General features: G+C 41.6%; 1 protein-coding gene across 2 annotated transcripts; it reads right to left on the bottom strand.

Annotated features, from left to right (window-relative positions):
- Positions 1–13,378: 13,378 nt before the first annotated feature.
- LOC139412014 (stanniocalcin-like) lies at positions 13,379–20,784 on the bottom strand. Of its 2 annotated transcripts, none has more exons than XM_071158793.1 (4): positions 20,470–20,784; positions 17,874–18,023; positions 17,546–17,757; positions 13,379–16,787 (listed from the first exon to the last, which is right to left on the bottom strand). In XM_071158793.1, exons 1-4 carry the CDS (start codon positions 20,530–20,532, stop codon positions 16,496–16,498), a joined length of 717 nt encoding a protein of 238 aa, XP_071014894.1. In that variant the 5' UTR covers positions 20,533–20,784; the 3' UTR covers positions 13,379–16,495. The 2 variants fall into 2 exon arrangements, with proteins under 2 accessions (XP_071014894.1, XP_071014893.1); XM_071158792.1 differs by having other exon boundaries at positions 13,386–16,787; positions 17,874–18,016.
- Positions 20,785–21,518: the final 734 nt, after the last annotated feature.

Below are 21,518 nucleotides of genomic sequence, written 5' to 3' on the forward strand. Positions count from 1 at the left end.
CATCGATCACCACATTCTTTTGGAGAGATTGGAAACTTGTCTACACGGACAAGTTTCTGGCCTGGTTTAGATCTTATCTGTCGGAAAGATATCAGTTTGTCTCTGTGGATGGTTCGTCTTCTGATAAATCAACTGTAAATTTCGGTGTTCCTCAAGGTTTTGTTTTAGGACTACTATTGTTTTCCCAATATATTTTACCTCTCGGTGATGTCATTCGGAAACATAATGTTAACTTTCACTGCTATGTGGATGATACACAGCTGTATATTTCGATGAAACATGGTGAAGCCCCAAAATTGCCCTCCCTGGAAGCCTGTGTTTCAGACATAAGGAAGTGGATGTCTGCAAATGTTTTACTTTTAAACTCAGACAAAACAGAGATGCTAGTTCTAGATCCCAAGAAACAAAGAGATCTTCTGTTGGATCTGACAATTAATCTTGATGATTGTACAATCATCTCAAATTAAACTGTGAAGGACCTCAGCGTTACTCTGGACCCTGATCTCTCTTTTGAAGAACATATCAAGAATATTTCAAAAACAGCTTTTTTCCATCTTCGTAACATTGCAAAAGTCTGAAACTTTCTGTCCTAAAATGATGCAGAAAAATGTATCCATGCTTTTGTCACTTCTAGATTAGACTACTGCAATGCTCTACTTTCCGGCTACCCGGATAAAGCACTAAATAAACTTCAGTTAGTGCTAAACAGGGCTGCTATAATCTTGAATAGAACCAAAAAATGTGATCATATTTCTCCAGTGCTAGCCTCTCTACACTGGCTTCCTGTTAAGGCTAGGGCTGATTTCAAGGTTTTACTGCTAACCTACAAAGCATTATATGGGCTTGCTCCTACCTATCTTTCCGATTTGGACATACTCCCTCCCGTACATACTATGGTCACAAGACGCAGACCTCCTTACTGTCCCTAGAATTTCTAAGCAAACAGCTGGAGGCACGGCTTTCTCCTATAGAGCTCAATTTTTCTAGAATGGTCTGCCTATCCATTTGAGAGACTCAGACTCGGTCTCAACCTTTAAGTCTTCACTGAAAACTCATCTCTTCAGTAGGCCCTATGATTGAGTGTAGTCTGGCCCTGGGGTGTGAAGGTGAACGGAAAGGCACTGGAGCGACAAACCACCCTTGCTGTCTCTGCCTGGCTTATTCCCTTCTCTACACTGGGATTCTCTGCCTCTAATGCTATTATGGGTGCTGAGTCACTGGCTTACTGGGGCTCTTCCATGCCGTCCCTTGAAGGGGTGCGTCACTTGAGTGGGTTGAGTCACTAACGTGATCTTCCTGTCCGGGTGGCACCCCCCTCGGGTTCGTGCCATGGGGGAGATCTTCGTGGGCTATATTCGGCCTTGTCTCAGGGTAGTAGGTTGGTGGTTGAAGATATCCCTCTAGTGGTGTGGGGGCTGTGCTTTGGCAAAGTGGGTGGGGTTATATCCTGCCTGGTTGGCCCTGTCCGGGGGTATCATTGGACAGGGCCACAGTGTCTCCCGACCCCTCCTGTCTCAGCCTCCAGTATTTATGCTACAAAGGTTATGTGTCGGGGGGCTAGGGTCAGTCTGTTATGTCTGGAGTATTTCTCTTGTCTTATCCGGTTTCCTGTGTGAATATAAGTATGTTCCCTCTAATTCTCTCTTCTTCTCTCTTTCTCTCTCTCTTTTTTTAAAATTTTTTATTTCACCTTTATTTAACCAGGTAGGCTAGTTGAGAACAAGTTCTCATTTGCAACTGCGACCTGGCCAAGATAAAGCATAGCAGTGTGAACAGACAACACAGAGTTACACATGGAGAAAAACAATTAACAAGTCAATAACACAGAAAAAAAGGAGAGTCTATATACATTGTGTGCAAAAGGCATGAGGAGGTAGGCGAATAATTACAATTTTGCAGATTAACACTGGAGTGATAAATGATCAGATGGTCATGTACAGGTAGAGATATTGGTGTGCAAAAGAGCAGAAAAGTAAATAAATAAAAACAGTATGGGGATGAGGTAGGTAAAAATGGGTGGGCTATTTACCGATAGACTATGTACAGCTGCAGCGATCGGTTAGCTGCTCAGATAGCAGATGTTTGAAGTTGGTGAGGGAGATAAAAGTCTCCAACTTCAGCGATTTTTGCAATTCGTTCCAGCCACAGGCAGCAGAGAACTGGAACGAAAGGCGGCCAAATGAGGTGTTGGCTTTAGGGATGATCAGTGAGATACACCTGCTGGAGCGCGTGTTACGGGTGGGTGTTGCCATCGTGACCAGTGAACTGAGATAAGGCTTTACCTAGCATGGACTTGTAGATGACCTGGAGCCAGTGGGTCTGGCGACAAATATGTAGCGAGGGCCAGCCGACTAGAGCATACAGGTCGCAGTGGTGGGTGGTATAAGGTGCTTTAGTGACAAAACATCTATGAATGTTTAAACATCTTGGCCATGTTTTGTTATAATCTCCACCCAGCGCAGCCAGAAGAGGACTGGCCACCCCTCAGAGCCTGGTTCCTCTCTAGGTTTCTTCCTAGTTTCAGGCCTTTCTAGGGAGTTTTTCCTACCCACCGTGCTTCTACATCTGCATTGCTTGCTGTTTGGGGTTTTAGGCTGGGTTTCTGTACAGCACTTTGTGACATCGGCTGATGTAAAAAGGGCTTTATAAATACATTTGATTGATTGATTGATCATGTAAATACTCTAAAACAGTTTAATCTCAATATCTAATTTTCTTCATCTGCACTTATCTGAGGACACAGGATAGGTGTAGTATTTCAAAAGATGAGAGACTTAATTTCAACCCGTAGAGAATTTGAACCAATTCCAGTAGAGAATTTGAAAAGCATTATTGAAAGAAGTTAATTATCCAAGTTGTATAAATACATAATACCTGTGTTATAAATATTATAATTGTAATATATTATAAATACAATGTCCATCTGTATTTCAATGCACATCTGGTGTGCATTATAAAACAGAGGAAGAAAGAGGTGGGGAGAGAGGTGAGTGTGTAAAAGGCAGAAAGGGAAAGAGATAAGAACAGAGGAGCAGGGAACACAGCATATGATTAATGAATTACAGCATATGATTCATGAATTACAGCGCTACTAAACTTCATATTCTCTCAGGTCATCTTCCTAATAGTGTCTCTAGCGGTGTCTCCTAACCAGCCTTGAACCCCCAGTTGGCCCAAGGGTTATCTTAGAGCGGGTGAGGTGGTGATAACGGGACTGGGGCTGGGCATTCTCTCTCAAATCGAAACATACCTGTAGACGAGAGACAGATGAAGCGAGAGGGCATGATTAAGTCTTGTGTTTTTGTTTACTCTAACACTGTCAGTCATCAGGAGGTGAAATTCAAAACTGACCTTGATCATTAACTCTGGGACTACTACATCTCTATCTGTATTTCAATGTAAAGCATCTATTTAATAATACTTCCTGTTGACCCGACCAAGTGACCTCTCACCTCTGATCATGCTGTGCCCTCTGTTTATTTAAAAAAATATATATTTCACCTTTATTTAGCTAGGTAGGCCAGTTGAGGACAAGTTCTCATTTACAACTGCGACCTGGCCAAGATAAAGCAAAGCAGTGCGACAAAAACAACAGAGTTACACAAACAAACGTACAGTCAATAATACAATAGAAAAATGTATGTACAGTGTGTACAAATGTAGAAGAGTAGGGAAAGGTGGCCAAAGGAAGTGTTGGCTTTGGAGGTGACCAGTGAAATATACCTGCTGGAGCGTGTGCTACAGGTGGGTGTTGCTATGGTGACCAGTGAGCTGAGATAAGGTGGGGCTTTACCTAGCATAGACTTACAGATGACCTGGAGCCAGTGGGTTTGGCGATGAATATGTAGTGAGGGCCAGCCAACGAGAGCATAGAGGTCGTAAGGCAATAAATAGGCCATGGAGGTTGAAATAATTACAATTTAGCATTAACACTGGAGTGATAGATGTGCAGATGATGTGCACGTAGAGATACTGGGGTGCAAAAGAGCAAGAGGATAAGTACAAATATGGGGATGAGGTAGTTGGGTGTGCTATTTATAGATTGGCTGTGTACAGTGTGGCAGACCAGGGGGTTTGGTCAAGACATTTACACAGATCAGACATGGACAGAGTAGGAGTAGCTCAGTTTCAAGGGTGTTTGTTAAATAATAAATCAAAAGAAAAGGATAGGTCTCCCCCATGAGACCCTCTCCGGGATACTGTCTTCTGGGCTCCGGGTCTTGCTGTATCCTGTCAGGCACAAAAACTGAACTCACTCCTTTTAGCTCAGGCACCGTCTCCAACTATATGGAAGGCACCTTTCTTCCCCCCCAGTCCCCCTCCTTGTGATCTGCACTTCTGGCAGCTTTATGGGACTCGTACAGCTGGTGAGCAATCAGCCCTTGATTACTCACCAACAACAATCAGCCCCAATTAGTCCTGGCCGGAGAGCACGTAGAGACCTGGCACGTCCAGCAGAGGGAGCCATCGCCTCGTGATGTAGTCTCCGTTTGCCACCAGGCTTCGACGAGTCTCCCCCTGGTAGCTGACCTGTTGTACGCTACAACAGGTATAGTGATCGGTAAACTGCTCTGACAGTTGATGCTTAAAGTTAGAGAGGGAGATGTACGACTCCAGCTTCAGTGATTTGTTCAATTCTTTCCAGTCATTGGCATCAGAGAACTGGAAGGAAAGGTGGCCAAAGGAAGTGTTGGCTTTGGAGGTGACCAGTGAAATATACCTGCTGGAGCGTGTGCTACAGGTGGGTGTTGCTATGGTGACCAGTGAGTTGAGATAAGGTGGGGCTTTACCTAGCATAGACTTACAGATGACCTGGAGCCAGTGGGTTTGGCGATGAATATGTAGTGAGGGCCAGCCAACGAGAGCATAGAGGTCGCAGTGGTGGGTAGTATATGGGGCTTTGGTGACAAAACGGATGGCACTGTGATAGCAAATTGGATGTAGTCTGAGTAGAGTGTTGGAGGCTATTTTGTAAATGACATCGCCGAAGTCAAGGATCGGTAGGATAGTCAGTTTTACGAGGGTATGTTAGGCAGCATGAGTGAAGGAGGCTTTGTTGCGAAATAGGGAGCCGATTCTTCTGCTCCAAAACTGTATCTTCTCAGTCTTGCTCAATGACACTTCCTTGGAGATTGATGTCATGTTAATTTGATTAACCTCCAAACTAACTTTATGAAACACAATTTTATAGTAGATACATTTCCAGGTAGTTATTGGGTATTTACATGGTGAAATGGTAATTACACAGTAATATCCCAATAATAACTTATCAAGCACCAAAAGACACCATTTGGTTACCAGGTAACTGCTGTTACACATTTATTTGAAGTATAACAGAAAGTAGCCATTACCACACAATATCCTAATTCGATTCATTATTAATTGTGCAACCACTAGATGTCTCTGCAAGACTGGCATATAATTGTATGTCTCCAAATTCTCTTGAGAGTACAGCAGACCTGTGCATATGTCAAATACTTTAATAGTTTGCTTGATTAAGCTTGACCAATGTGCAGGGTGGGACCAGTTTGCACATTTGGGACAACAACACAATTGGATGCTTCATTTTGTATCCAGCAAGCTTAATCAAGCACACCTCAAGTATTTGGAAGTATTTGACTTCAGTTTTGATACAGACCTTTATTGACGTAGTCTGGAGGGGACTGAGAGACTGAAAAACAGCTTCTATCTCAAGGCTATCAGACTGTTAAACAGCCACCACTAACATTGAGTGGCTGCTGCCAACACACTGACACTGACTCAACTCCAGCCACTTTAATAATGGGAATTGATGGGAAATGATGTAAATATATCACTAGCCACTTTAAACAATGCTACCTTATATAATGTTACTTACCCTACATTATTCATCTCATAGGCATACGTATATACTGTACTCTATATCATCGACTGTATCCTTATGTAATACATGTATCACTAGCCACTTTAACTATGCCACTTTGTTTACATACTCATCTCATATGTATATACTGTACTCGATACAATCTACTGTATCTGCCTATGCTGCTCTGTACCATCACTCATTCATATATCCTTATGTACATATTCTTTATCCCCTCACACTGTGTACAAGACAGTAGTTTTGGAACTGTTAGTTAGATTACTTGTTGGTTATTACTGCATTGTCGGAACTAGAAGCACAAGCATTTCGCTACACTCGCATTAACATCTGCTAACCATGTGTATGTGACAAATAAAATTTGATTTGATTTGATTTGATTTAGTCCAGACAGGAAATACTTGCCAGAATAAGGATTTAGACAAACATACATAAAAAAGATCTTCAACACTTCACGTTCACGTTTCATTATTAAAGTGTGAGGCAGTTACATACTAACAATGGATCCTAAAATAAATACTAAAAGAGCATAAAACATTTCGATTTTCCATAACATGAATCCACTAGTGGCCCATTTTACGTTATTCCTCTGATAGTAGGCCTACTCTGGTACAATGTCTCAATCAAGGCAAGGAAAACACCCCCGTCTGGTGGTAGTGGCCAGACATCTGGCAGGTTCATCCTTGTGTGGATGTAAAAGATATAACGGTGTGCTTTCCCAACTGAAATCAACTGATCTTGTAGTTACTGAGCCAGCTAGGTTTTGATAAGGGCCTTGGTAATGCCTAGAAGGGCCTGGGTAATGCCTAGAAGGCCAGCATCCCGGAGTCTTCACTGTTTACATTGAGACTGGTGTTTTGCAGGTACTATTTAATGAAGCCAGTTGAGAACTTGTGAGGTGTCTGTTTTTCAAACTAGACACTCTAATGTACTTGTCCTCTTGCTCAGTTGTGCACCGGGGCCTCCCACTCCTTTATCCATTCTGGTTAGGGCCAGTTTGCACTGTTCTGTGAAGGGAGTGGTACACAGCGTACGAGATCTTCAATTTCTTGGCAATTTCTCACATGGAATAGCCTTCATTTCTCTGAAAAATAATAGACTGATGAGTTTCAGAAGAAAGTACTTTGAAAGTACTTTGTTTCTGGTCAATTTGAGCCTGTAATCGAACCCACAAATGCTGATGCTCCAGATACTCAACTAGTCTAAAGAAGGTCAGTTTTATTGCTTTATTAATCAGGACAACAGTTTTCAGCTGCGCTAACATAATTGCAAAAGGGTTTTCTAGTGATCAATTAGCCTTTCAAAATGATAAACTTGGATTAGCTAACACAACGTGCCATTGGAACACAGGAGTGATGGTTGCTGATAATTGGCCTCTGTACTCCTATGTAGATATTTCCAGCTACAATAGTCATTTACAACATTAACAATGTCTACACTGTATTTCTGATCAATTTGATGTTATTTTAATGGACAAAAAAATGTGCTTTTCTTTCAAGAACAAGGACATTTCTAAGTGACACCAAACTTTTGACCGGTAGTATATATCAATTGTTTATGTCAAAACTGCTAAATCTCAGTAAATTTGGTTGGGAATCATTTCACACCAATATCCAAACCTTGTGTAACGGTCTTCTTCCTCTTCTGACGAGGAGTAGTAGGAAGGATCGGAGGACCAATGCGCAGCGTGGTAAGTGTTCATGATACTTTTAATAGAACACAGAAAAATACAAAATAACAACGTGAAATAACAAAAACCGAAACAGTTCCGGGTGGAACACACAGACACAGAAAATAATCACCCACAAATCAAGGGTGAAAACAGGCTGCCTAAGTATCAATCAGGGACAACGATTGACTGCTGCCTCTGATTGAGAACAATACCAGGCCAAACACAGAAATACCAACTCATAGAAAAACTAACATAGACAACCCACCCAACTCACGCCCTGAACTAAGGTCAGAACGTGACACCTTGTCTCTGATTTTCAAGCAGATTTAAGTCAGGTCTGAGACTGGACCCCTCAGGAAAACTCAACACCTCTCTGGTGTGTCTTTGGCAATACTTAATTTAAATAAATAATTTATTTATTTGCAATAATCAAATCAAATTGTATTCGTCACATGCGCCGAATACAACAGGTGTACGTACGCCTTACAGTGAAATGCTTACTTACAAGCCCTTAACCAACAATGCAGTTTTAAGAAAATACCCCTCAAAAAGTAAAAGATAAGAAAACATGTTTTTACGAGCAGCAGTAAATAACAATAGCGGGGCTATATACAGGGGGTACCGGTTCAGAGTCAATGTGTCAATGTGCGGGGGCACCGGTGTCGAGGTAATTGAGGTAATTATGTACATGCAGGTAGGGTTATTAAAGTGGCTATGCATAGATAATTACAGAGAGTAGCAGCAGCGTAGGGCGGTGCAAATAGCCTGGGTAGCCATTTGATTAGCTATTCAGGAGTCTTATGGCTTGGGGGTAGAAGCTGTTTAGAAGCCTCTTGGACCTAAACTTGGCGCTCCGGTACAGCTTGCCGTACGGTAGCAGATAGAACAGTCTATGACTAGGGTGGCTGGAGTCTTTGACAATTTTTAGGGCATTCCTCTGACACCGCCTGGTATATAGGTCCTGGATGGCAGGAAGCTTGACCCCGGTGATGTACTGGGCTGTACGCATTACCCTCTGTAGTGCCTTGCGGACGGAGGCCGAGCATTTGGCATACCAGGCAGTGATGCAACCCATCAGGATGCTCTCGATGGTGCAGATGTAAAACCTTTTGAGGATCTGAGGACCCATGCCAATTATTTTCAGTGTCCTGAGGGGGAATAGGTTTTGTCGTGCCCTCTTCATGACTGTCTTGATGTGCTTGGACTATGTTAGTTTGTTGGTGATGTGGAATCCAAGGAACTTGAAGCTCTGAACCTGCTCCGCTACAACCCTGTCGATGAGAATGGGGAGTGCTTGGTCCTCCTTTTCCTGTAGTCCACAACCATCTCATTTGTCTTGATTACATTGAGGGAGAGGTTGTTGTCCTTGAAACCTAGGTCAGGTCTCTGACCTCCTCCCTACAGGCTGTCTCATCATTGTCGGTGATCAGGCCTTACACTGTTGTGTCATCGGCAAACTTAATGATGGTGTTGTAGTTGTGCCTGGCCGTGCAGTCATGAGTGAACAGGGAATACAGGAGGGGACTGAGAACACACCCCTGAGGGGCCCCCGTGTTGAGGATCAGCGAGGCGGATGTGTTGTTACCTACCCTTACCACCTAGGGGCGGCCCATCAGGAAGTCTAGGATCCAGTTGCAGAGGGAGGTGTTTAGTCCCAGGGTCCATAGCTTAGTGATGAGCTTTGAGGGTACTATGGTGTTGAGCTGTAGTCAATGAATAGCATTCTCACATAAGTGTTCCTTTTGTCCAGGTGAGAAAGGGCAGTGTGGAGTGCAATAGAGATTGCATCATCTGTGGATCTGTTGGTGTGGTATGCAAATTGGAATGGGTCTAGGGTTTCTAGGACAATGGTGTTGATGTGGGCCATGACCACCTGTTCAAAGCATTTCATGGCTACAGATGTGAGTGCTACGAGTCGGGAGTCATTTAGGCAGGTTACCTTAGTATTCTTAGCCACAGGGACAATGGTGATCTTCTTGAAACATGTTGGTATTACAGACTCAGTCAGGGAGAGGTTGAAAATGTCAGTGAAGACACTTGCGAGTTGGTCAGCGCATGCTCGGAGTTAACGTCCTGGTAATCCATCTGGCCCAGCGGCCTTGTGAATGTTGACCTGTTTAAAGATCTTACTCACATCAGCTGCGGAGAGTGTGACCACACAGTCATCCGGACCAGCTGATGCTCTCATGCATGTTTCAGTGTTGCTTGCCTCGAAGCGAGCATAGAAGTTATTCAGCTCATCTGGCAGGCTTGTGTCACTGTGCAGCTCTCGGTTGTGCTTCCCTTTGTAGTCTGTAATAGTTTGCAAGCCCAATATTGCCTTGCAGTATTACTTAAGGGCCTTTTTGCAAAAATAATGGATGATTTGAAACAAAAAAAATTTAACACAGCCTTCTTTCTTTTCACTTTGTTACACAGGCCAGTAATGTGGAGTGAATGCAATGTTGTTGATCCCTTTGCATTTTCAAGTATTGTGGTGGCAGCATCCTGTTGTATGTTTGTCACCGACAGGGGCTGGGGAGTTTGTCAGGATAAAAAGAATATGAAAGGAGCAAAGTCCAGGTAAAAAGCTAGAGGAAATCGTGCCTCAGTCTTCTGAATACATGACCCTTGAATAGAGTTTAATATTTTGGCGGGACAATTACACAAATAATTTTTAAAAACATCTGAATGTTTTTCCAAAAGGAATTGAGAGTTCCCGAGGGGTTCAGTCTCAGTCCTGACATTAAAATGGATTGAAAATCAGAGACAAGGTTTGAATATTGCTGTCCATTAATGATTCCGAACCAAATAAACTGAGCTTGAGCAATTATGTTCCACTAAGAGTTGTGCAGAGTTGGTAGAATCTTATTCAAAATGAATTACAGCTGCAATTGCTGCCAAAGGTGCTTCCACCAAGTTATTAACTCTGGGGTGTGAAGACATATGCAATCAAGACATCTTCTTTTTTAGTTTTTTATTCATTTAGAACATTTTCTATATTTATTTTACTTTGAAAATATGGAGCAGGTTATGTATATCTGTAGGAGAAAAAAATCAAATTATAATCCCTTTCTAAATTTAGAAAGGGGGTGTAGACTTTCACTAGGCAATGTATAGCTAGCCATTGATACATTAATTGGGACCGAAGTTTGGTGTAAGGCATATATGATCACTCAATTATAGCACACTTTCCTACATCCGCTTTCTGTGTATCTATCTTTAGTTCAATTCAATCGCATTCGCTTTCTCGTCCCTGGGTATTTCCCCAGTCAAATGAAGGGATTGTGGAGAGATTGCCTGTTGGATTTAATTCTCCACTGCTCTCCTCAGTCACACCACATTTCACTGCACATCTGATTTGTCACGCTGCCAATGAATATGTCACAAGTTTTATGGGAAAGAGAAAGACATAATGAATATATAACGCATAGGGAGAAGTATGATCTTCTTACCGCATTTATAATAGAGCATTGTTCAATGGTCTAATCACATTGTGGACAGACAGTGTACAGGTATTTTGGACGTATAGTGGCCAGCCTAATGATGTCAATGAAGAATTATTACATGTAATATCGTACAAGAGATATTTTGAGAGAAAAGATTGGATGCGCTGCAAGAGGGTAGAGATAGATGATCTATGTCTTCTTTGTACAGCATAAACTCAGCAAAAAAAGAAATATCCTCTCACTGTCAACTGCGTTTATTTTCAGCAAACTTAACATGTGCAAATATTTGTATGAACATAACAAGATTCATCAACTGAGACATAAACTGAACAAGTTCCACAGACATGTGACTAACAGAAATGGAATAATGTGTCCCTGAAGAAAGGGGAGGGGGGTCAAAATCAAAAGTAACAGTCAGTATCTGGTGTGGCCACCAGTTGCATTAAGTACTGCAGTGCATCTCCTCCTCATGGACTGCACCAGATTTGCCAGTTCTTGCTGTGAGATGTTACCCCACTCTTCCAATAAGGCACCTGCAAGTTCCCGGACATTTCTGGGGGGAATGGCCTTAGCCCTCACCCACCGGTCCAACAGGTCCCAGACGTGCTCAATAGGATTGAGATCCGGGCTCTTCACTGGCCATGGCAGAACACTGACATGGCAGAGAATCACGCACAGAACGAGCACTATGGCTGGTACATAGTCATGCTGGAGTGTCATGTCAGGATGAGCCTGCAGGAAGGATACCATATGAGGGAGGTGTATGTCTTCCCTGTAACGCACAGCTTTGAGATTGCCTGCAATGACAACAAACTCAGTCCGATGATGCTGTGACACACCGCCCAAATAAATCACGCTCCAGAGTACAGGCCTCGATGTAACACTCATTCCTTCGAACATAAACGCAAATCCGACCATCACCCCTGGTGAGACAAAACTGCGACTCGTCGGTGAAGAGCACTTTTTGTGCCCATAGGCGACGTTGTTGCCGGTGGTGTCTGGTGAGGACCTGCCTTACAACAGGCCTAAAAGCCCTCAGTCCAGCCTCTCTCAGCCTATTGCGGACAGTCTTAGCACTGTCGCAGGGATTGTGCGGTCCTGGTCTAATTCGGGCAGTTGTTGTTGCCATCCTGTACCTGTCCCACAGGTGTGATGTTCAGATGTACTGATCCTGTGCAGGTGTTGTTACAAGTGGTCTGCCACTGCGAGGACGATCAGCTGTCCGTCCTGTCTCCCTGTAGTGCTGTCTTAGGCGCCTCACAGTACGGACATTGCAATTTATTGCCCTGGCCACATCTGCAGTCCTCATGCCTCCTTGAAGCATGCCTAAGGCACGTTCACGCAGATGAGCAGGGACCCTGGGCATCTTTCTTTTGGTGTTTTCAGAGTCAGTAGAAAGGCCTCTTTAGTGTCCTAAGTTTTCATAACTGTGACCTTAATTACCTACCGTCTGCCAGCTGTTAGTGACTTAACGACCGTTCCACAGGTGCATGTTCATTAATTGTTTATGGTTCATTGAACAAGCATGGGAAACTGTGTTTAAACCCTTTACAATGACGATCTGTGAAGTTATTTGGATTTTTATGAATTATCTTTGAAAGGCAGGGTCCTGAAAAAGGTATGTTTCTTTTTTGCTGAGTTTGTGTAAAAGCATGGTGCAGAAGACTTGCACTTCTGAACATGATCCCTGGCTTTATGAAGCAAGTGCAGTATTCCCACTCATCTCACAAAGCACATGTGCTTTATGTCTACTATATATTTTTCTCCAGTGAAGAGAATGCCCACCAGAAAACCTCTCCTGTTTGTCTCCTAGCAAACACATGCCGTTGTAATCATAGAGGACTAATGGAGAAGCACATTTTTCTTCCAGAGAGGGGTCTGCCTTGCACTGGGATTATTTTAAGGATATTACATATCTATACTAATAATAAAAGGGGCTAGTGCCTTGCACTGTGTAAGATAATGGGATGATGACTTGCATGTGAGTGTCTCTTTAAAAGCAGAACATGTTGGAATCACTCTATGCAGAGCAGCTGCATCACCTATCCCTGGGACTGGAGTGCTGCTGATGAGAAAGCCCTACAGGACTCTTCCAAATTGGCATGAAATTATATTTGCCTCTGACTGAGATAGCGGCCATGCAGCCACTCGAATACCGCTCTCTCTTTTCCTGGGGCACTCCAATGATACAGGCACTTTGCAGTTTCAGCTCGTTTGTGCTCAAGTTTAAGAAAGTACATTTTCATAAGGATGTGCTCTGTTAGTCCTTGTTTTCTACTTCATGGGTACAATTCATTATAGATATTCATAATTGCTAATACTTGCACTTTGTTTTCAGATTTGAAGTTTAGATGTACGGTATGTGTTAACAGTAACAGTTTTACATGTTAGTCAAATGAAAGCAGTCAACACATGTGATACCATATGCCAGATATGATAATAGTTTATTTCTAATCAGCAAAGACACACAGTTGATGCATTTGTATCTTTCATAATTTTTAGCACAGAGAAAAAAGCCATACATCCATGTATACATAATGGGTATATATGTAGATGGGTATGTATTAAAGTGCAAGTGATTCACAAGGATCAATCATGCTTAACATAGCTACTGTATTCGGAACTTCAGCAAGTAATCTCCTCAAATGGCTTACTGATAACTTTCATCTATGAATTTGAAAGTAAAGTAACTGTCACTACGATTAAGATTTCACTCTTACTGATCCCCCAAGTAGTTTTAATTCTGGCAAATTGATTTCAAGTCTTGAGGGGAGAGAGTATCATGGAGTTCCAGAGTTCAGGGAGCCCAGTCCCCAGCCTGCCATAAACATATGGTGTATCAACAAAAAACGCTGCTGCCAATTTCACTGATTTCCCTAAGGATAGATTTAGCTAATAATCCAGTAGGCCTACCACCAAAATGCACCCTATTCTTGTCTTGCAACAAACAGCCTAATGAATAAAACAAAATGTCTCGAAAGAACAAAATATGACTTGTAAGTCTGTTAATTTAATTCTCATATTTGCCTATTACAGACTTTCATACACTATGCACCTTTAACTAAACACACATTATAAAATATGTCAATGAACCATCTAGGTTTGGGCACATCCTCACCAGAACAAACATTCAATATAAGATACATTCTCTAAAGTTACCCAGATTTTGCATTTATAAGCATAGTCTCAAGGGAGAGGAAATAAACAGAATACTATTGCCAAATATGTTCACTGCAAGCAACATTCAAATTAATTTACAAATTCCAGAAGAAGTACCAAACTGAATGAACATGGTCAAATGCAAGTATACAGATTGATGCCAGGGTCTGTGAATGGGTTTTCACCATAGATATCCAAGTAAATGTAAAATGATAACCTATCATACAGGGGAGCAAGCTATTGTTTAGCAGCAAATGTTTTGGATTTTGTCCAGCTATTACAGACACAGAAATACATGTATTAACAGTATAGGAAGGAAGTAGTCCCAACCCATCGCAAGTGATGAATGTTTCAATGCCCCTTTATAGTGGTCATAAGAGATGCAAAGTGCATATGTAACATTAGTAGTAAGATACACTACATTGCTCATACAGTCTTAACATTTGAGTGATTTTTTTCCTTACTTTTTCATTTTAATATACACTATATTGCTACTAAAAGCAAGATATTATTATATCCCAAGAAAAAGACAAAACAAAAAACAATACAACATAAACCACAGCAACAAACACAGAAACAGAAAGGGGGAGTCTAGGGGCACATTGCATTGCCTGCATACTTCACTATGAGTATGGGAGCAAATGAGCTGCTGCCACATTCATTCAGCATCAGCTGGCACTGTTTGTGACAAAGGGCAAGGTTGTGTGTTATTGTGAATCCTCCATATGAGAGATTATTGCATAGGTTTGTGAGTTCTTAACATTTCAAATTATTTGGCATTGTAAAACCACCAGATCTCTCTAACATTATTTTCCCTTTGTGCACATCGCCTTCATCCAGGCATGTGTGAAAAGTCTCTTGAATTAACCTCCCTTTATTGAAGCACTTATGGAGTAATGTCACCAGGGTAACCTTTCTGAGAGAAACATTATTTTGCATGATATTAAGGATAGATCCAGCAAATGCTTTGCAGTTCAGTCTTCAAGTTTAGCTGTTAAATGTACAATGAATGGCTTGACCACAATTTCTCTCTACCTTCATAACATAATCAATCGTGCTTGGAAAATACACACACATTCCCAACAGAGTCCCCTTGCACCAGTACATAAGTGACCATGTTTGCAATATGGGTTGTTTAAGTGACAGTCCCATGTAACACTCATAAAGAAGATCACCTGACTTGAATGACCAACTTGTTCCCCTATGTCCAGCACAGAGTCATAACATGGGTCCTATTCAGTCAACAGAGAGGACAATGTAGAGAGTGGCAGATCCTATAGTATTTGATCATGAGCCCCCACTGAAATAGAAGCTATGACCAAACTGCACATTAAAATTGTATATCTGTAACCTAACTAAAACTACAGCAACATCATAAAATAACAATTTAAATAATATAGTAGGAAAATAAATATCAATATTATACCAACAAGGCTTTTAAATAGTCATTATCAACACTGGAAGTCAGTGTGTATGATCCAAACCCTCCATGTCATATTCATCAGGGAGAATGTTGTTCATCTAATGGGGTGGCCTCTATCAATCTCAGGTGGTCACCTGCTCATAAGTTACACTGCTGGTACACACTTACTGTGAACTGAGTGTTTCAGGACAGAAGAGATGTAATGGTATCTAAACAATGCTATATTCTCTGGTATAGGAGTTAGCTACATGGCATTCCGGGTGGTTACAAGTTAAGGTAACTTCCTGTGCAAAGTTTATTAGGATAGCTCTCATCTGAGGGACATGCCTCTCTAACAGATCTGGCTGTTGCCATCAGAGACTAATAACTCAATAAATAAAAGAATCCTGTTTGTGTCAGTGACTATGTGACACTGATTTCTATAGCACATGCTTACCTATTTTAATGGTCTCATCATAATATAGAAATATCTCACATTTACTGTATGAAACATCTAGTAATTAACTAATAGTAATCACATGTAATTATCTTTTGTGCTCTATAGATATGAACCATACCTGCAAGTTTGTGCTTGAAATCCTAGACAGAAAACTTAAAGGGACATCATCCCACTAGGCTCTCAGATAATTAATATCAAGTGTGGGGAGTGAACAGGAATGGACAGGGCCAAGTTGTGGAGATACAATAGAATACAATACAACATGTTCAATGAACTTGGTGAGTGATAGAGTTGGGAAATAGTTTAGGGGAGGGGATCCTCTCAAACTTTAGGTACAGTATCTCTCACACTCAAACTCTGATATAAAATATACTTGAAACACATTGGATATTCTCGTAGAGGTGCATGTTATTTTCCAGTCTGGAGAGGAATGATTCTTAAATACCCAAGGGAAGAGACCACTGTTGCCTTATGTTTTTGAGGGGTGTGTGTAGTTTCTGGATCTGAGTGGGAGTTAGGAGCTGTCACCAGTGGCACGCTTCTTGCTAAAATGGCTGGCAGAGTCTCTGTTGCGTAGACTAGGCTGGATCTTATACACGTGTGGGCCCATTGACAACCGTGAGCTCCTTCGGCCCTCCACTCCAGTTGGAACGGCAGCAGCAGCAACCGAGGGGCAGGGTTTGTTCTGCAGAAGCTGGAAGAGAATGGTCATCTCTGGGCCAAGTCTGGACACCATACTGGCCCTCAGCAGGTCCACAGTCTCCTCATCACAGTTCATCAGGCTCTGGAGGAGCTTACCGTAAAACCTGCAAAAGGATGCAGCATTCATGTATTTTTGTTGCTGTTATTTACATTTTTTATTTTAAAGCTGCAATATGTAACTTTTTGGGCAACTGACAAAATTCACATAGAAATGTGAGTTATACATCAGTCATTCTCATTGAAAGCAAGTCTAAGAAGCGGTAGATCAGTTCTATGTGCACTATTTCTATGCTTCCCATTTTTAAGTTTAGTTTTTGTCTTTTACTTTCAGTTTTGTATACCAGTTTCAAACAGCTCAATATGCAATATTTTGGGTTATGGAAAAAATATTTCAGTCATTTAGATGGTACAATCTACAATATACTTGCTTGTTATGTCACTTAAAGTACATTTAGGCCAACTATTAGAATTTTAGCAACCAGGAAATGGCGGAGCGATTTCTACATAGTGCAGAATTTGAGTCATTTAGAAGACACTCTTACAGTTAGTGCGTTCATCTTAACATAGCTAGCTGGGGCAACCACATTTATCTCAGTCACAGTAAGCCCATTTTTCCTCAATAAAGTAGCTAAAAGCAAAGTCAGTGCTAATAAGGGGGTAAAAAAGTCAAGTGCGAGTGTTAGCTCATGGAAGGCTTTTTTTTTTTTTTTTTTTACAATTTTATCAAAATGTCTTAGGAGCCCAATGAAATGTATTTCCTTCAGTAGAGTTAGTGTACCATATTCATAGATTTTGCTGTACTAAGATAAAGTAAAAAAAACAGAAATGGAAGCCCTTTGACCTAGGTTTGCTAGGAACTCACCTGTTGGGGAAGTGGCTTGGGAGCTGAGCCACCTCTCCAATAGCATCTGGATTGGTGCGGGCGATAGTGCAGATATCCAGCTTGCTGTAGCACTCCTCCTGAACTTCTGAGGTCATTCTTTGGAAGGTGGAGCAGCGGCGGATGGTGAGGAACACCTTGGAGGTGATGCCGTTGGCAATGCACTTGAGGCTCTCTTTCACAAAGGCTTTACCCTGCACAAAACCACATAATATCACAGTCATATCAAAAAACATGACTTAACTTCAGTTAACAGGTTTAATCTACAGCGACATACTGTCAGATTTGAAAAGAGAAAGAATTACCATACCTGAGTGTCAAATTTAGCTGCACTGTACAGAAAGGACTTGCAGATGTCGTGCATGCCATCTGTGTCACACGTGGAGTTCTCCAGACATGCGAAGGCTCCACAGCCTACTTGGAGGGCACTGTTCAGACAGCGTGCCACGTCAGCTGTAGACTCAGAGAGGGAAGGGACCATAAGCAGGGGGCAGGCTATCATATAGCTCTCAACAATAATGGAAAGATAACCAGTCTGTTTTGATTGGGAACCAAACAATTAAGGGATTTGATGATAATTTACATGCAAAGTTGATTCAATGCTGTGATCATAACTATTCAGACAAATTACAACTTGACTGCTCATTGGACACCTTCAACTTTTTAAGACTGGGACACAATTTACCATAATTACATTTCCTCTTCCTGGCAAATCATTTCATGAATATTCTACACACACACACACACACACACACACACACACACACACACACACACACACACACACACACACACACACACACACACACACACACACACACACACACACACACACACACACACACACACACACTTCAGGATCAGGTTCCGCTGACTGTCCCTTTTGGCACCAGACCCCTTGTTTCCATTACCCTCACATGCGACAAGACAATAACATGCAGCATTTGGAAGGCGTGCCAAACCACCTCTGACACTCATCACCATGGACTGTGCACACTTAAAAGTACAGTCATGTACCCTGGCTTGGGTCACTGCCTCAATCCTCATAAATAGACCTAATGTTCATGTTTCACATAAATATTGCCTCAGACTTAATATTAAAGAGCAAGCTGACATACACAGCTGTGTAAACTACTCTGACAAGAGGTAAAGATATAAAGTAACCAGAAAACCCCTAAATGTCTTCCAATGAATGCCTCTATTGTCCATTTAGTAAGACTGGGACAAGTTCATGGTAGGAAGCATACAGCAATTGTAACAATGAGCTGATGTACTGTATGCCACAGACGGATGCACTCTCACTCATTTAACATTTTTGGTCCACCCCCCCCCCCCCCCCCCCCCCCCCTGTCAAGCAGATATGATTGATCTCTAAGAAGCACAATGCTCTAATCACTAATCAAACTGTCCCACCACTGTATCGCTCAGGTCATGGGAGAATAAATAAATTACATTTCAACATATACACACACTCCTTCAGCATTTCTTACTGGCAGGACCAAGGAGGCCCATGCAGCAGATACTTAGTCTGAGGTAACCAATGCATTGGTTTAACTGAAATAACAATAAAGACTTAAGGAGATCACAGAGATAACACCTCATTCATACCCATATTTCCTAACATGGGCCTGGCTTTCATTGGGCAAGCAACTTTTTCATATCTCATACACATTTTGGAAATAGAGTGCATGAACATTTAATCCATCCCTCTGGCAACCAATTTAAACATAATGTTATGCATGGGGTTGAATAGATAGCCCAATCCGATGTAGACCTAGGCCATGAATTAGTTTTTTTATTGCTATACAATAGCTTTCCTCTTTTTAGGGGCAGTACCCGGTGGAAAGATGTTATTTTCACTTTATTGATCGCACGGGAATACGATTGGCAGTTACAGTTGGCAAACCATTGAAAAGGGACATAAAGCCTACTGATTGAGTAAGTAGGGACGCACGTCACGCGAAACCTTGTGCCCTATGAGTCTTCGAATCTGGATATCATTCCTGGCCAATGGCCAGCATTCTTTCCCCAAAGAAACTCTAACGTCTCCACCCGCTTTGCGTTCAACTAGAAAGCTCTACCCCATTCACGTTTCTTCCGGTATTAGGCGCTTCATTCCTCCTGTCAAGACGCCGGTAGCCAGTAGCTACAGGTGGGTGCAGTGGCGTAGCCTATGCCACCACGCACAAATCGGTATTTTATGGGGCCTACAGCAATACTGTAGTTCTATCAATACTTTACACTGGTGACTGCTTGGAAGAATACCAATACATTTAAAATATGATGGCCATAGTTGTTTCGAAACACCTGTAGATCATTTGGTGGTTAAAAAAATGCTTAAACAGTGCGTAAAACAACATTATAGATAAATGCATTTAAGAAATTTAAAAAATGACTTGTAGAATAGGCTACCGGAAATAAATAAATAACCATTGATGAATTTAACCACACACAGGGTACAAGTGGGCTCCCCTGTATCAACTAATTCCTACAGCCTCCTTTAAAATAAATATTAATCTGATGTTCTATCCTCAGGTCAGTGACCTCGTGTTTAAGCAACCCACACGACCATCAATTCAAGGAGCATTCGTTCATAGACCATGTTTCAACATCTCATGATGGTAGGCTACAGCTTTTTCACAAACAGGTGTCAGTCACCACGAAGCTCACGCTCATCACTTGCCGGTAAAACACCGGTAGAGCACAGTGAGTAGCCTAGCCTATGTTGGAGCTATTTGGTTGTCTGTCGATCAAGGCGTTCACTTGGAAACAGAGCAGCATATCATGTAATAGCAAACATTCCCCCATGCTGTGCATACAATGTAATAGTAATAATCCATACAAATCCGTGCGAACACCGCATCCACTCAAAAACATGCTGTATTGTAAGAGAGACTATTACTTACAAGGGGTATTTGCAGAAAATCGTGCTCTTCTGGGTGAATACGACTCGTTCTGATCCAGTTCATATGCAGATGCAATCAGCACCATTAGAAGAAAAAGTCCGGTCATCAAAGGCATTGTTCAATAATCACTGATGATCTAACAAAATACAAGGAATAGTGTTTCTTGCTTATCTTATTAATAGTTCATACAGCTCTGAAGATGTACAGAGCCGTGTTTTCAACAATGTAAATATATCACTAAGTAGGTACCATCTACCCAATGCGGCTATTCCTCTAACCTGGACCGTACACTGATTTCCTTTGACGTGCATGACCGATAGAGCGCTGGTCTGCACGTGTTTATATGGGACTGCCGCACATTACGAGTCTCCTGGTTAGCCCAATCAAAACACAGCATCAACGACCATGCTCTCTCTCCGGTCGCCTAATTGATTGACAATTTTACAGTACATTGAAATTCAATGTGGTCTTGGGTATTTCGCGCCAATGATAGCCTACATAAATTATTATTTGAGTTGATAAAACACTGAAGCTGTAGTACATTTTGCCATCTCAAGTCAAAGTCAATTAGCTTATAGTTTTTTTCAGTAAACAGTCAGAAATTGGTGTACCTGTTCACTTCAAACAACCGTTAAGTGACATTTTCACTTGATTAGTTCGTTATGTTTCTATGCGCCATATGCAAACTTCAGTGAGTGTGAAATATATGTCTTATTACCTGATGTTACCTGAACCCATTCAAACCAATACCACACAGGCTATTTCTGCAGTTTCCATTTGGTAAAATAGACAGGGCAGATTAGTGGCAACATTGACACTGGGTAAATTCTCGGCAACCCACTTTATGTCAGCACAAATGTATAAAATTTCATCTTGAAACAATGCTAAAAAAATATATTATGGTCTACCGGAAGGAATATAATGGCATATTGTGTGTACAGTAGGCTTATTGCTTAGGCTAATAGATGTGATTTAGTAACCTGCGTCTTTAGTCAAATGTATTGCGCGCTTTGTCTTACTTAAATTTCTTAAAATAATATCAACTGAAA

Source organism: Oncorhynchus clarkii, chromosome 6, assembly GCF_045791955.1.
Source record: "Oncorhynchus clarkii lewisi isolate Uvic-CL-2024 chromosome 6, UVic_Ocla_1.0, whole genome shotgun sequence".
NCBI classification, from domain to species: Eukaryota; Metazoa; Chordata; class Actinopteri; order Salmoniformes; family Salmonidae; genus Oncorhynchus; species Oncorhynchus clarkii.